Source organism: Gossypium hirsutum, chromosome D08, assembly GCF_007990345.1.
Source record: "Gossypium hirsutum isolate 1008001.06 chromosome D08, Gossypium_hirsutum_v2.1, whole genome shotgun sequence".
NCBI classification, from domain to species: Eukaryota; Viridiplantae; Streptophyta; class Magnoliopsida; order Malvales; family Malvaceae; genus Gossypium; species Gossypium hirsutum.
The window spans coordinates 8258349-8268990 of record NC_053444.1 but is presented as its reverse complement, the minus strand read 5'-3'; the positions used below and the strand labels follow the sequence as shown (position 1 = coordinate 8268990).

The 10642-nt window shown below is 38.0% G+C and overlaps 2 protein-coding genes across 5 annotated transcripts; one reads left to right on the top strand and one right to left on the bottom strand.

Annotated features, from left to right (window-relative positions):
* Positions 1–663: 663 nt before the first annotated feature.
* On the bottom strand, positions 664–5751 carry LOC107915005 (uncharacterized). Of its 4 annotated transcripts, XM_016844102.2 has the most exons (7): positions 5642–5750; positions 5254–5530; positions 4732–5003; positions 3951–4602; positions 3602–3801; positions 2817–3061; positions 664–2465 (listed from the first exon to the last, which is right to left on the bottom strand). In XM_016844102.2, the coding sequence occupies exons 3-7, from the start codon at positions 5001–5003 to the stop codon at positions 787–789; spliced, it is 3048 nt and encodes a 1015-aa protein (XP_016699591.1). In that variant the 5' UTR covers positions 5254–5530; positions 5642–5750; the 3' UTR covers positions 664–786. The 4 variants fall into 4 exon arrangements, with proteins under 4 accessions (XP_016699591.1, XP_016699587.1, XP_016699602.1 ...); XM_016844098.2 differs by lacking the exon at positions 5254–5530 and having other exon boundaries at positions 5642–5751; XM_016844113.2 differs by lacking the exons at positions 4732–5003; positions 5254–5530 and having other exon boundaries at positions 5642–5744.
* Positions 5752–5861: 110 nt separating this feature from the next.
* Positions 5862–9314, top strand: LOC107915027 (probable mitochondrial import inner membrane translocase subunit TIM21). The gene is made up of 8 exons (XM_016844125.2): positions 5862–6264; positions 6670–6735; positions 6885–6903; positions 7329–7489; positions 7940–8118; positions 8206–8254; positions 8547–8666; positions 8838–9314. Exons 1-8 carry the CDS (start codon positions 6151–6153, stop codon positions 9018–9020), a joined length of 891 nt encoding a protein of 296 aa, XP_016699614.1. The 5' UTR covers positions 5862–6150; the 3' UTR covers positions 9021–9314.
* Positions 9315–10642: the final 1328 nt, after the last annotated feature.

Sequence of the window (10642 nt, the reverse complement as noted above, 5' to 3'; positions counted from 1 at the left end):
AAAGTTGCTCATCCTCTTCTTGATCAGCTGCAACTTCTTTTTGCTGAAAGTTGTTTTTGCAAATCTTTTGATGATGTCTTATCTTTTGACATTTCTCACACTATTGATCTGGCTTTTGCCAACATTTGAATGGTGGATGACCTTTCTTTCCACAATGCTTGCGAGGAAAAATAAATTCCGTTTCCCTATTGATTTTAGGAGAATCAAAACCTGAGTTGTCCTTCTAGTAATTCCTTTTTCTTCTTTCCTTTGTCTCCATGGCTTGATTGAACTCTTAGACCAAATCATCTTACTTCTCGCTGGTTCAAGAAATAGTTGCCCCACACATTCTCCCTTGTCAGGACCATCCATTGGTGGAAACACTAACGAAAAAGCAAGGATCCTCAAAATTAGCCGAAGGATCTTGGCCTTCTAAAGATAAGGTGAGGTACAATTGGGGTTGTGGGATCTGAGGGAAAAACTAATTTGTGGTAGAGCCTCCGCATAATATCACACTACTTCAGATTCAGAAGATCTGGAACTTACTCCATTTTAATGGTCTCCAGGTTCTCAATGTAGGATGGTGAGCCAGACTGACACTCATTCCTCCATTGATGAACTGGACTTTGGAGCCTAACAATTTGACAGAAAATATTAACTTTATCATGCCATAAGAAAACTGTGTACCATGAAAAAACAAATTCTGATTGATGCTATAATTTAAAGCAACTGGCTGAATCACAAAATTACAATTAAATTTATTGAGCATGTACAAAGAAAGAAATAAGGAATTGATGAGCTATCTTTCTATCGTTTGTGAGAACCAGCACTGATTGTAAAGTCAACGGTAGCCTCTTCTGAAACAATTTCCATATCAACAACACCATTCTGATCATTATTCACCGATTCATGAATTTCCTTACTATCACATCTTCCATCTTCAACACTTTCAGAATTAGTTGTAGAAGGTTCCTTGTTGCTAAGAAGTTCCTTGTCATCAGAATCATCTGTTTCACGAGCTGCAACTTCAGTAGATGGTTGACCATCACCATTAGGTGGTGTTGTTAAATGATTTTGGGATGTTTCCAAGAGTTCAGCCATACTGCTATCGACTACCTTTGCTTCATGACCAAGATCAGCAACAATTTCCAAATTAACATGATCCTCTGATGCGAAACCAGTATTAGTAGAACAATTCTTGCTTGTGTTCTCATTCTCACTTTCTAACACCACTGATATATCCAGATTCAGAACACCTGAGGGTTCAGCAGTATCAAGCACTTGCGGCTTCAAAGTACAGCACAAGGATGGGGATGGCACTGAAGGTTCAGTACACTTGCTGCCCAAATGATCTTGATTTGTCACTGTGCATGGCTTTGAAAGCTGTTCTGTTTGGGGAACCTCATCTGGTTGTGGCTCAACAGCCATTGCACTTTCGTGACAATTTATGTTAAATATTTCTTCACATTCGTTATCTCTTAAAGCATCATCTTTGGGAAGTGAATAACCATCCATATTAGGGACCTTGTTAATAAAAGCACTGTCTCCATGCCCTGGAAAGGCATTACCAGCTACAATTTCCTCACTAAGGGATGGTAATTCAGGTTGACAAATACTGGTGGGTGGGTCAACATCCATCTCAGAACCAAATATTCCTTCTCCAGCAGTCTCGCCGTTTATACCAACTCCCTGATCAACTGATTCACTGCCCAAATCACTTGCAATACCAGCCAGAGACTCAGAGCAATCTACGTAACCATATTTATGATTAGGCAATATGTTCCTGTTCACGCAGTGATCCTCATCTGCTAATCCTCTATTTTGTTTAGCAGAAGCTACTGGTGCACTTTCTTGCTCAATAGCATCCTTAGTTTGTTTCTGAACATGACCAACTAGTGAATTTAACTGTTTCTGCACAAAAATTGCTAAAGAAACAGCATGATCACGGATCAAAGAATCGTGAGGTGGGCAATGTAGCATATCAATCAATGCCTTGTTGTACTGAAATATGCTGACAGAAGGTGAAATAGACCCTTTTTCACGATAGACCTTTATAACCTTGAGGACATGCTCACAAAGGTAGCCCATCTCTGCCCAGGAACAATCACAGATCCCAAACTGAGACCCAGGGTTCCAAACAACATAAACTGTATCTCGATCAATCTGATCGGTCACTTTTGCAAATCTCCTCTCACTGGCCACATCAGAATCAGGAATCTTCAATGCCTTCCTCCAAGATGTTAAACCACTTACCCACTCATCCTTCCAATATCGTGCAAAATCATCTTTCCCCGAATATTCATCCAGCCAAAAGTACGAATGCACTTTCGTACCCAACTTATCAACCAGCCAATCAGTGCGTTGGTAGACAGCAGGATCCTTCTCATTCAACAATCGGAGCTTCAGTTGATTGTGGTAAAATTCCATTGCTGCACAAGTTTCCAAGCTTGCAAGTGGAAGCGTTTTAAGGGCAGATACCCAAGTCCCTGAAACAAAGAGAAAGTTATAATTTCTTTCCCCACAAGTTAAAAGGCTTTCACAACAGGAAAAAGTGCCTTCATCTGTTAGTGAAATATAAATCTTTGTTCACTCAATACAATCATAACCGTCTGACCATCTGTTTCCAATTACAATTATATACTCTGCATCTGTGTTTTATGGACTGGAAAATATAGAGAGATGAAATGGACTGAAAAAAATGGAAACAAATTTGAAAGTGCAACATTATATTCAGAAGAAATAGTTCAACGAGGTGGCTCCCTACTGATAATTTAAAACAAGAAGTCGGGAACAGGTGTAAACCAGATAAGAAAGAAAATGTAAATGCAGCAACGAACCTATTCTAGGATACCAGACTGCTTTGAAGTAATCCATAAAATCCAAGCAATCAACAAAATCTTCCATGAATTTCTCAAACAAATCAACATTTCCACATCCTCTGCAAATATCATCAACTGCCTGCCCAAGTCGTCTTGATATCTCAACACGCATCTCTGTCTCTGAACATCTCTTCACTAAGTTTTTATGCCATGCATGGCGGACCCTCCAAAAGGATATCAATACAGCGCACTCAAAAACATCCCTGAATACAATGCAAAGAAAGATCGTGTGACATGGAGCACATTCCATCTATCTATAAAATAGAGCAAAAATCATACCCTTCTCCATGCTTGAATGACATAACCATTATAATATGCCACTAAAGAAGCTCACCTAATCAAGCTAAACTAGGTTCCTCCTAGTTTAAATCAAAAGAAAATGGAAAAAATCAAACCCCTCAGCTTGTTCCACATTTGTTAGAATTCAGCAGAGGAACTCCAAGGCTAGAGAAGACATAGGAGACAAAACCAAGCAAGGAGCTGATGAACAAAATATACAATCTTGAATTAAAAGACATCTCATCAGATGCCTGGATTTAGCAAGTAGCTATTCTAGTGCTAGAAATCAGTGGGTCCTAAGTCCTAAATCTAATAACTAAAAGAGGACTATTGAAGAAATCATATGAGCTCAAGCTCCTCAGTCCTCACCTAACACAATAGACAATGGAACAATATTCTTCTACAACATATTTAAAGAATATAGTAATGTAAAATCAGCTCAGACAAAGGACTTCACAGCAAACCTGACTGTATGAACATCAACAGAAGGATCGTCCACAATAAACCCAGCCAACTTCCAAATAGGGTCTTTAGTGCGAACCCTGTTGTATAGAGCCCTCATCCATCTATGAGCATCTACACTAGCAAATCTTGGGGTTATTATCCAAGCTACCGGGATTGCTTTCTTGTCTGAATTGAAGACAATGAGACTATGTATAGGATACTGAAAATAATTCATAGAGAGAACAGTTAGATTCAAAGACATTAGAAGAAGTCATGGACTGATAGTGACAGTGACAATTAGAGGATTAAGTCATACAACTTAAGAGGTAAGAGGTTGGGAAAAGGCAAAAAAAGGGAAAAGAGACAAACCTTAAGTTTATTTGTTGCAAACCTTGAATCAGAGGCAATGAGACTGTGATTTCCAAATCGAATCATTTGTTGCAACTGCCACTCAGTTTGAATGCCCAAGATAAAAGGGTCTGAATCAGTGAAATCCTCGTAAAAAAATACACAATTCTGGTGGCTTTCAACCCACATGCTTACACTGACTGCATCATCTGCATCCAACTCGTATGTAGAACGTCTAATGCTCCTCTCCTGTCTTCGAACATACCTGTGGGTCAAAAGGTCATCACGGTTGTATGGACCACCCTGTTTCTCTACAGATTCATTGTGCCGCTGCATTATGGTCTCCACAGACACACCAACATGTAATAAAGATAAAACACGGAGGCGTAAATCCTCTGAGATGTACGGTGCAAACATAGCACGTGTGCCTGCTGCCTTTTTGTCCTGTGGTCCATGGCATGGCAACCCTTTCTTATCTACATGCTTATCCTGGTTATATATTATCAGTGCTACTGACGGTTCAGCAATTAAGCGTTTTACAATAAAGTGACAGGTGCAGCCTCTTTTTGTATTAGGTCGACCAGCATTTGTCTTCTTAGGAATGTATGTGTTCCGGCTGGGACGTACAAGACCCCCTTTCCTATGGTCATCAGGACCAAATGAACACCAATACCTACAAGTTGAACAGTATAAATTTAAACAAACAGATCATGGTGCAAGACCATTGAGCACAAGCTATCAAAAGATAAAAAAAAAAAAAAAAACTAAAAAGAAAACATGGAAGAAAAGAAGCAGAACCTACAGAATATATTCAAGAATACCATCAACCTTTGGCTTGTAAGGTGCCTTTGGCGATCTCCGCCTTCTTGCTTCAACATGAAATCTAGTTGGACAGTCTTTGTTAGAGGATTCACCCCTAACAAAGTCATCCACTCTAGCAAAAGGGATCAAAGCAACTCTATCTATATTGTCACGCCAACCTTCCACCTTTGACCATACAATATCATGAGCAGAGAACTCCAAGGTTGGTGGGTTTTGTACAGGAAGAGACAGAATCTCATCCCATCTAGCCATCTACATTAGAAGAACCACTGATTACACTACTTATCAGCAAAGTTTTTGCAAACTAGGGCAAAACCCCGCTTATCAAATAATAAACCCAAGTTGCCACAACCCCTGTTCCCCAACGCCCACGAGAAAGCCATTCAAATAATAGAAATCATCATAAATACCACATCTTATTTATATAAGTTGTTCGTATTCATAGGTCACAGCCAAAATGCAAACAAGAAAACAGAAACCTGGAGCAAGAATAAGACTTAACTCAGGCGGCTTCAACCAAATTTCAGTGAACTTGAGGCACAATAGAATAAAATACACACACACACACAAAAGGTGTCGAAATCGATAAGTATCCTCCGAGGTTCTCTACTATCAAAATAGAAAAGCCATTCAATTAGCCTCTTCAAGAGCAAAGGTTTTAAATTTTCAATGCCCCAACACTCAAAAGCTTCCCATTAATTCATTCCACCTCTATCATTACTCCCAGGAAACCAAAGAAACCTTAAAAAGCTTCACCTTTTGCAGGTCACTTTGCTCAACTGAAAGTACAATAACATGACAAACCATATTTTTATACACTGTTAAGCTTTATATAAGAATATGGTAGATACATAATTATATGCACAGAAATTAAGGTAAGGGATGATTACCTGACAAAGGCAGCTAAAACAAGCCCCTTTGTTTCCTCTCTGTCCTTCTTAATCAGACTACAGACGCAAGGAGAGAGGGAGGAGAATGAAATGCCTATTATGCGCCGTGATTAATATTTTATATTTTGCAATAGAGAAAACCCTTTTTATCTCTCATAATTACTCTTCGACCCCTCTATGTTATAAATGTTTGTTGTTATATCCTTCTTGATACTGGGCCTTGAGGGAGGTTTTTTTTTTCTATTTGTGGCGACTATTGGGCTCGTAAAAACACAGGCGGCCTTGGGTGGCAGTTTCCTAGAATAAAACCTCAACCGCTGGGGTTTTCTCCTTTCCCCCAATTGCATCCCGCTGTATTGTCCTTACTGGCTCATACGTTTTAAATTGATTTTGTTTTGTTGGGGTTCGGGGTTTTTTCTTGTTTTGATTTATTGTTCATTGGTAATTCAAAAAGAAAGTGTTTTTTCATAGAGTTGTAGAAGAAAAGGTTTAAGCTTGTATAGTTGAAGATGCAGAACATTAGGCGGTCTATAATATCTAGTAGGAGCAGATGGAGTGGTTCCTTCAGATCATTTGTGGAATCTAAGCTTTATTTGGATGATTTTGCATTAGCTGCTAAAAGGGTACGATGGTGTATTCCCAGTATTCCTTGCTTTGTATGGGTAGTTTTTCTTTATGGACATTACTGTTCTTTCATTTTTGCTTTTTTGAGGTCTTTCTTTTTTGCTTGCCTACTGAATATATAGACTCTTTTTATGTGTGATATTAGCTGACAAAGTAGTTTGCAATGGTGAGTTTTTATATGAAATGTAGGGATATAGTAACATAAGTTCTATAGTAGCGAGTACTTATTAGTAAACCAAAAGGGTCTATGACCCAATCAACTTTATTGGAACTTCTTCTGCTTTTATGACTTGGTTAATATGATTGCATTATATTTTTTGATAATCTTTTAAGAGCATTTCTTAGATATGATGAATCTGTATCAGTTGCTAAACCATTTGCTGATGACTTGCTGATTACTGCAGTTTTCAGCAGTGGGGAATTCTAATTTTACAAGACAGTATGTGACAGGTGCCAATAATATGTCAAAGGTGAGGCAGTAGTTCTTATTCTATTAACATTTTTTCTCTAAATTTCTGTTGGGTGCAGAGTAAGTGCTTTATGTGTTTGTGTGTGTGTGTGTTCCTCTCTACATTAGCTGCAAAGTGCAAACTAAATGCCTTTTTCTTTCATTTTGCAGGGTGTGCTTGGAGCTACTGGTTAGTTATTTCTCATATATGTTTACCTTTCAACATTTATGTTTAATTTATTACTGTTTTAGCCAATTTGCGATACATTTATAATGATTTTTTGGACTCTTTTTGGAAGGGAACCCCCCCCCCACACACCTCACAGTTTCATCTAATTTTTCTGAAAGTTATGGGCTATGGGATTCTTGTATTAGTGATGCTGATAAAGCAGAACTTTACAGTTATTATCACTGTCCATTTTGGTATCCATAATGCTGAAATTCCATGTTGGCCTAACCTTCTTTTCATTATTTCGTTGCATAGAATATTGCATCATGCATAAGTGACCTACTTTGTGGAGTGCATAAAAGGTTTATGTCAAGTTGGATTAGCATAAGATTAATTATTACCTTCTTTTTTCTCATATGTTTTTATTTGACAATAATGTCCAACAGGCATTCCTCTTCCATTTAGAGGACACTTTGGTCGAGATTGGCTGGTTCGCTTTCAAGCATCAGTCCCTCACATAGAAAATCATGGATCGAAGGTCATCTCTACTTGCTTTGCTAGATCCTTTGCATCAAGAACCTCAAAGCAATCAAAAGAAACATCTGAGGTTTAGATCTTAACTTCAATTTTTGGCCTTTTGTGTTCTCATCTCTATTAGCTTTAAATGATTGATAAAAATAGTTTTCATGTTGCTTGCTTAGTTTGTTATTCTGATAAGTGAATCAACCCATGTTTTATCCACTTCTATGGTGAGGCTATCTATGCCTTAATGCTGAAAGAATGCTAAAGGGAATGTTTTGAAAAGTGGTCAGGATTTATCATCATCTTTCTTTCCTAATTGAGCATGAAATGACTTGCATTATTTCATCATACTTCAGTCATTGCATAGCAATAAAGGTTAAACAAAATATTGAAGTTTATTTTATATTAAGTAAATCCATTATCTGAGTTGTACTCATCAAATGTTATGCTGCTGCATCTTTTGTTCTCTGGCCTTTATGGTTACTTCATGCTTCACATCAGTTGGGCTGAGTTGTTGTCTTTATCCCTTCGGCAGACTAGAAAAGAATTATCTAATGTTGAGGATCCATTTGATGCTCCTACATATAATATCCCAGACAAACCTGTGACGTTTACGGAGGGAGCTAGCTACAGTCTGATCATCCTTGTCGGGCTTGGGATTGCAGCTGCTGCAGGATATGCCGTCTTCAAGGAGTTGATATTTCAACCAAAAGAGTAAGTGTCAAATGCCTAGTTGGTGATTGGGTTACTAAGTTTCTCCCTCTGTTATTTGCACCCTAATTCAAAACTATGGTTTTATAGGTATAAGATATTCAACCAAGCTCTAGAAAGAATTCAGAACGAAAGCCAGGTTTGTGAAAAGTAGTTGTTCTGAAGCACGAGCATCAAAATGAGATGTTAGAGGCCCTATTTTGGATGAATTTGACATATATTAGCTTCATAAACTATAAGTATGTTTCTGTTTTTCTTAGATGCATCAATTGTGCATGTTTCTGTTTTTCTTAGATGCATCAATTCGTGCCTGAGACTTGAGACAGTTCAACAGACAGCCATGTTGTATTTGACTCTAAGCATTTTGAAGTGCCAATTAGGGGTGGTCATTGTAATTCTATGTCACATGGGATTACATTTGTTTCTGTCAGGTTAGGGTGAGGATTGGACATCCTATTACCGGCTATGGTCAAGAAACTAGAAATCGTGCAGCCCGCCAACGTATTCCAAACAGGATATACACGGACGAAAATGGTGTAGAGCATGTGGAGGTTATTCTCTAATCTTTACTAGTTTATCGGAAAAAGAGTCTTTCATATTTGTTAGCTGCTTATAAGCAACTTTGTATTACCGCAATCTTTTAGCGTCCTAGATCACTCGTATGCAAATTTTGATCTGGTGATTGCATCCCATTATAAAAAAAATAAAAAACAAAAAAACAGGTTAATTTCTATATTCGTGGACCCCATGGAGCCGGGAAAGTATTTGCAGAAATGTTCAAAGACAAAACAGACAACAAATGGAAGTATACGTACTTGATAGTTCAGATCAATTCCCCTTCACGGGCAGAACTAATGCTGGAGTCTTATTTACCGGCAGCTGAGATGAGGTCTTCCACAAACTAACATGGGATTGAACAATTTCCTGGATGTTGAGCTTTGTTTGTGTCCCTCATTTAATCATAGTCACCTCTAGTTGCCCTCTACTGGAATGAGGTTAAAAAAAAAGTGTTTGGGGATTTTATAGATTTGGTTGAGAATTGTTTGTCCATTCTCCTAATTGTGAATGGATTTAGGTTTTTGTTATTCATTTTAACTTTACCCCTTAGTGATGGTGGATGCATGGCATGGATTGATTCTATACAAGTTACAGTGAATAATATAGCAGCAGTGCAGCCCCTCCCCATGTTTCGGATATTATTTGATGGATTTGTCTTATTCTTACCAGATTCACAGCCTCGTAATTTGCTGTTCCGAGCTAAACATTCATGCTAATCACTGTCAGAAAATGGCAGTACCAGTCATTACAACTTGAAGCTTATGTTTCTGGTATATTCTCCGTGGAACATGTTAGATGAACTCAACTTCCATAAGAAACAATTCCCATTGATTTTTTCTTCAAAAATCTGTCCAACTCTCCTAATAATTTAGTTATTGAAAATGAGTCACATACACCAAAGGGCAAAGATACGATAAGAGACGGTAAATAATTCAATTCAATTATTTATACAAAACGGATTCATTTGAAGCTTCATTGTTATATATGCATTAGTGAAAAGAGGAAGCGGGAAGTATGAAGCACTGAACGTAACAACTAGAATATGATTGAAAATAAAGTTAAAAAAGTTTAGCAATTAATACGAATAATGAAATAGATACCATTTTATCACTTGTCTTCCTCCTGCAACCTTTCCCACCCCCAGACTACTGCTTCCTCAATTGGGTTGGAGCTTGGAAGGAACATGCCACTTCTATAAATGATATGATCATATCTGCTCCGCCCACTATCACTTATTTTTATCCAAAGTTTATGTTTGACATGAAAATTAAATCACAGTTATTGGTGGTATTTGATACTAGGTACATGTCTACATGATAAAACCAACAATGCTTAGAAACAAAGCCAACAATATATATTATATTATATATATGATAATTGATAACAATACTTGCCGTGCCGACCACCATTTACTACAAACATCGTTTGGAATGGCAACTTTCCCCACCACAAATTTCTTTCATTTACAACCAACAAACAGCAGTAAAAAGTTGAAACCTGGACCACTTTTTCAAGTGGGAAATACATGACCTAAGCTTCATATTTTACTACCCACTCTTCTTCCCATCATTGCCTAAAAGAAAAGCAGCCGCAGCAGCAGCATCCAAGTATTCACTGCACTACAGAGACCAGATATATACCAGAATGTAGCATTGTGAGTTGCATCAGATCGCATCTACATATAGTAAGCATGCCAGGTAGTCCAAGATGTCGGTCCTTTGCTGGGAACCAGCCAGGATGCTACCCAACAGCAGGGAGCAGTTTGGAGTTTGAACCACATCTACAATGCTAACAATTATCCCTTTCTGTTAGTCTGCCAACACATAATCTGATGGAAACTGAAAATTTGACACTAAGTGGAATAAACACAACATAAATCTTACCCACCAAAATAGAAAGCAGGAACCAGAACCGAGCATGATACCTGCCATGTTGTCATCAAAACACATGTGCTCGTGAAAAATTTTCA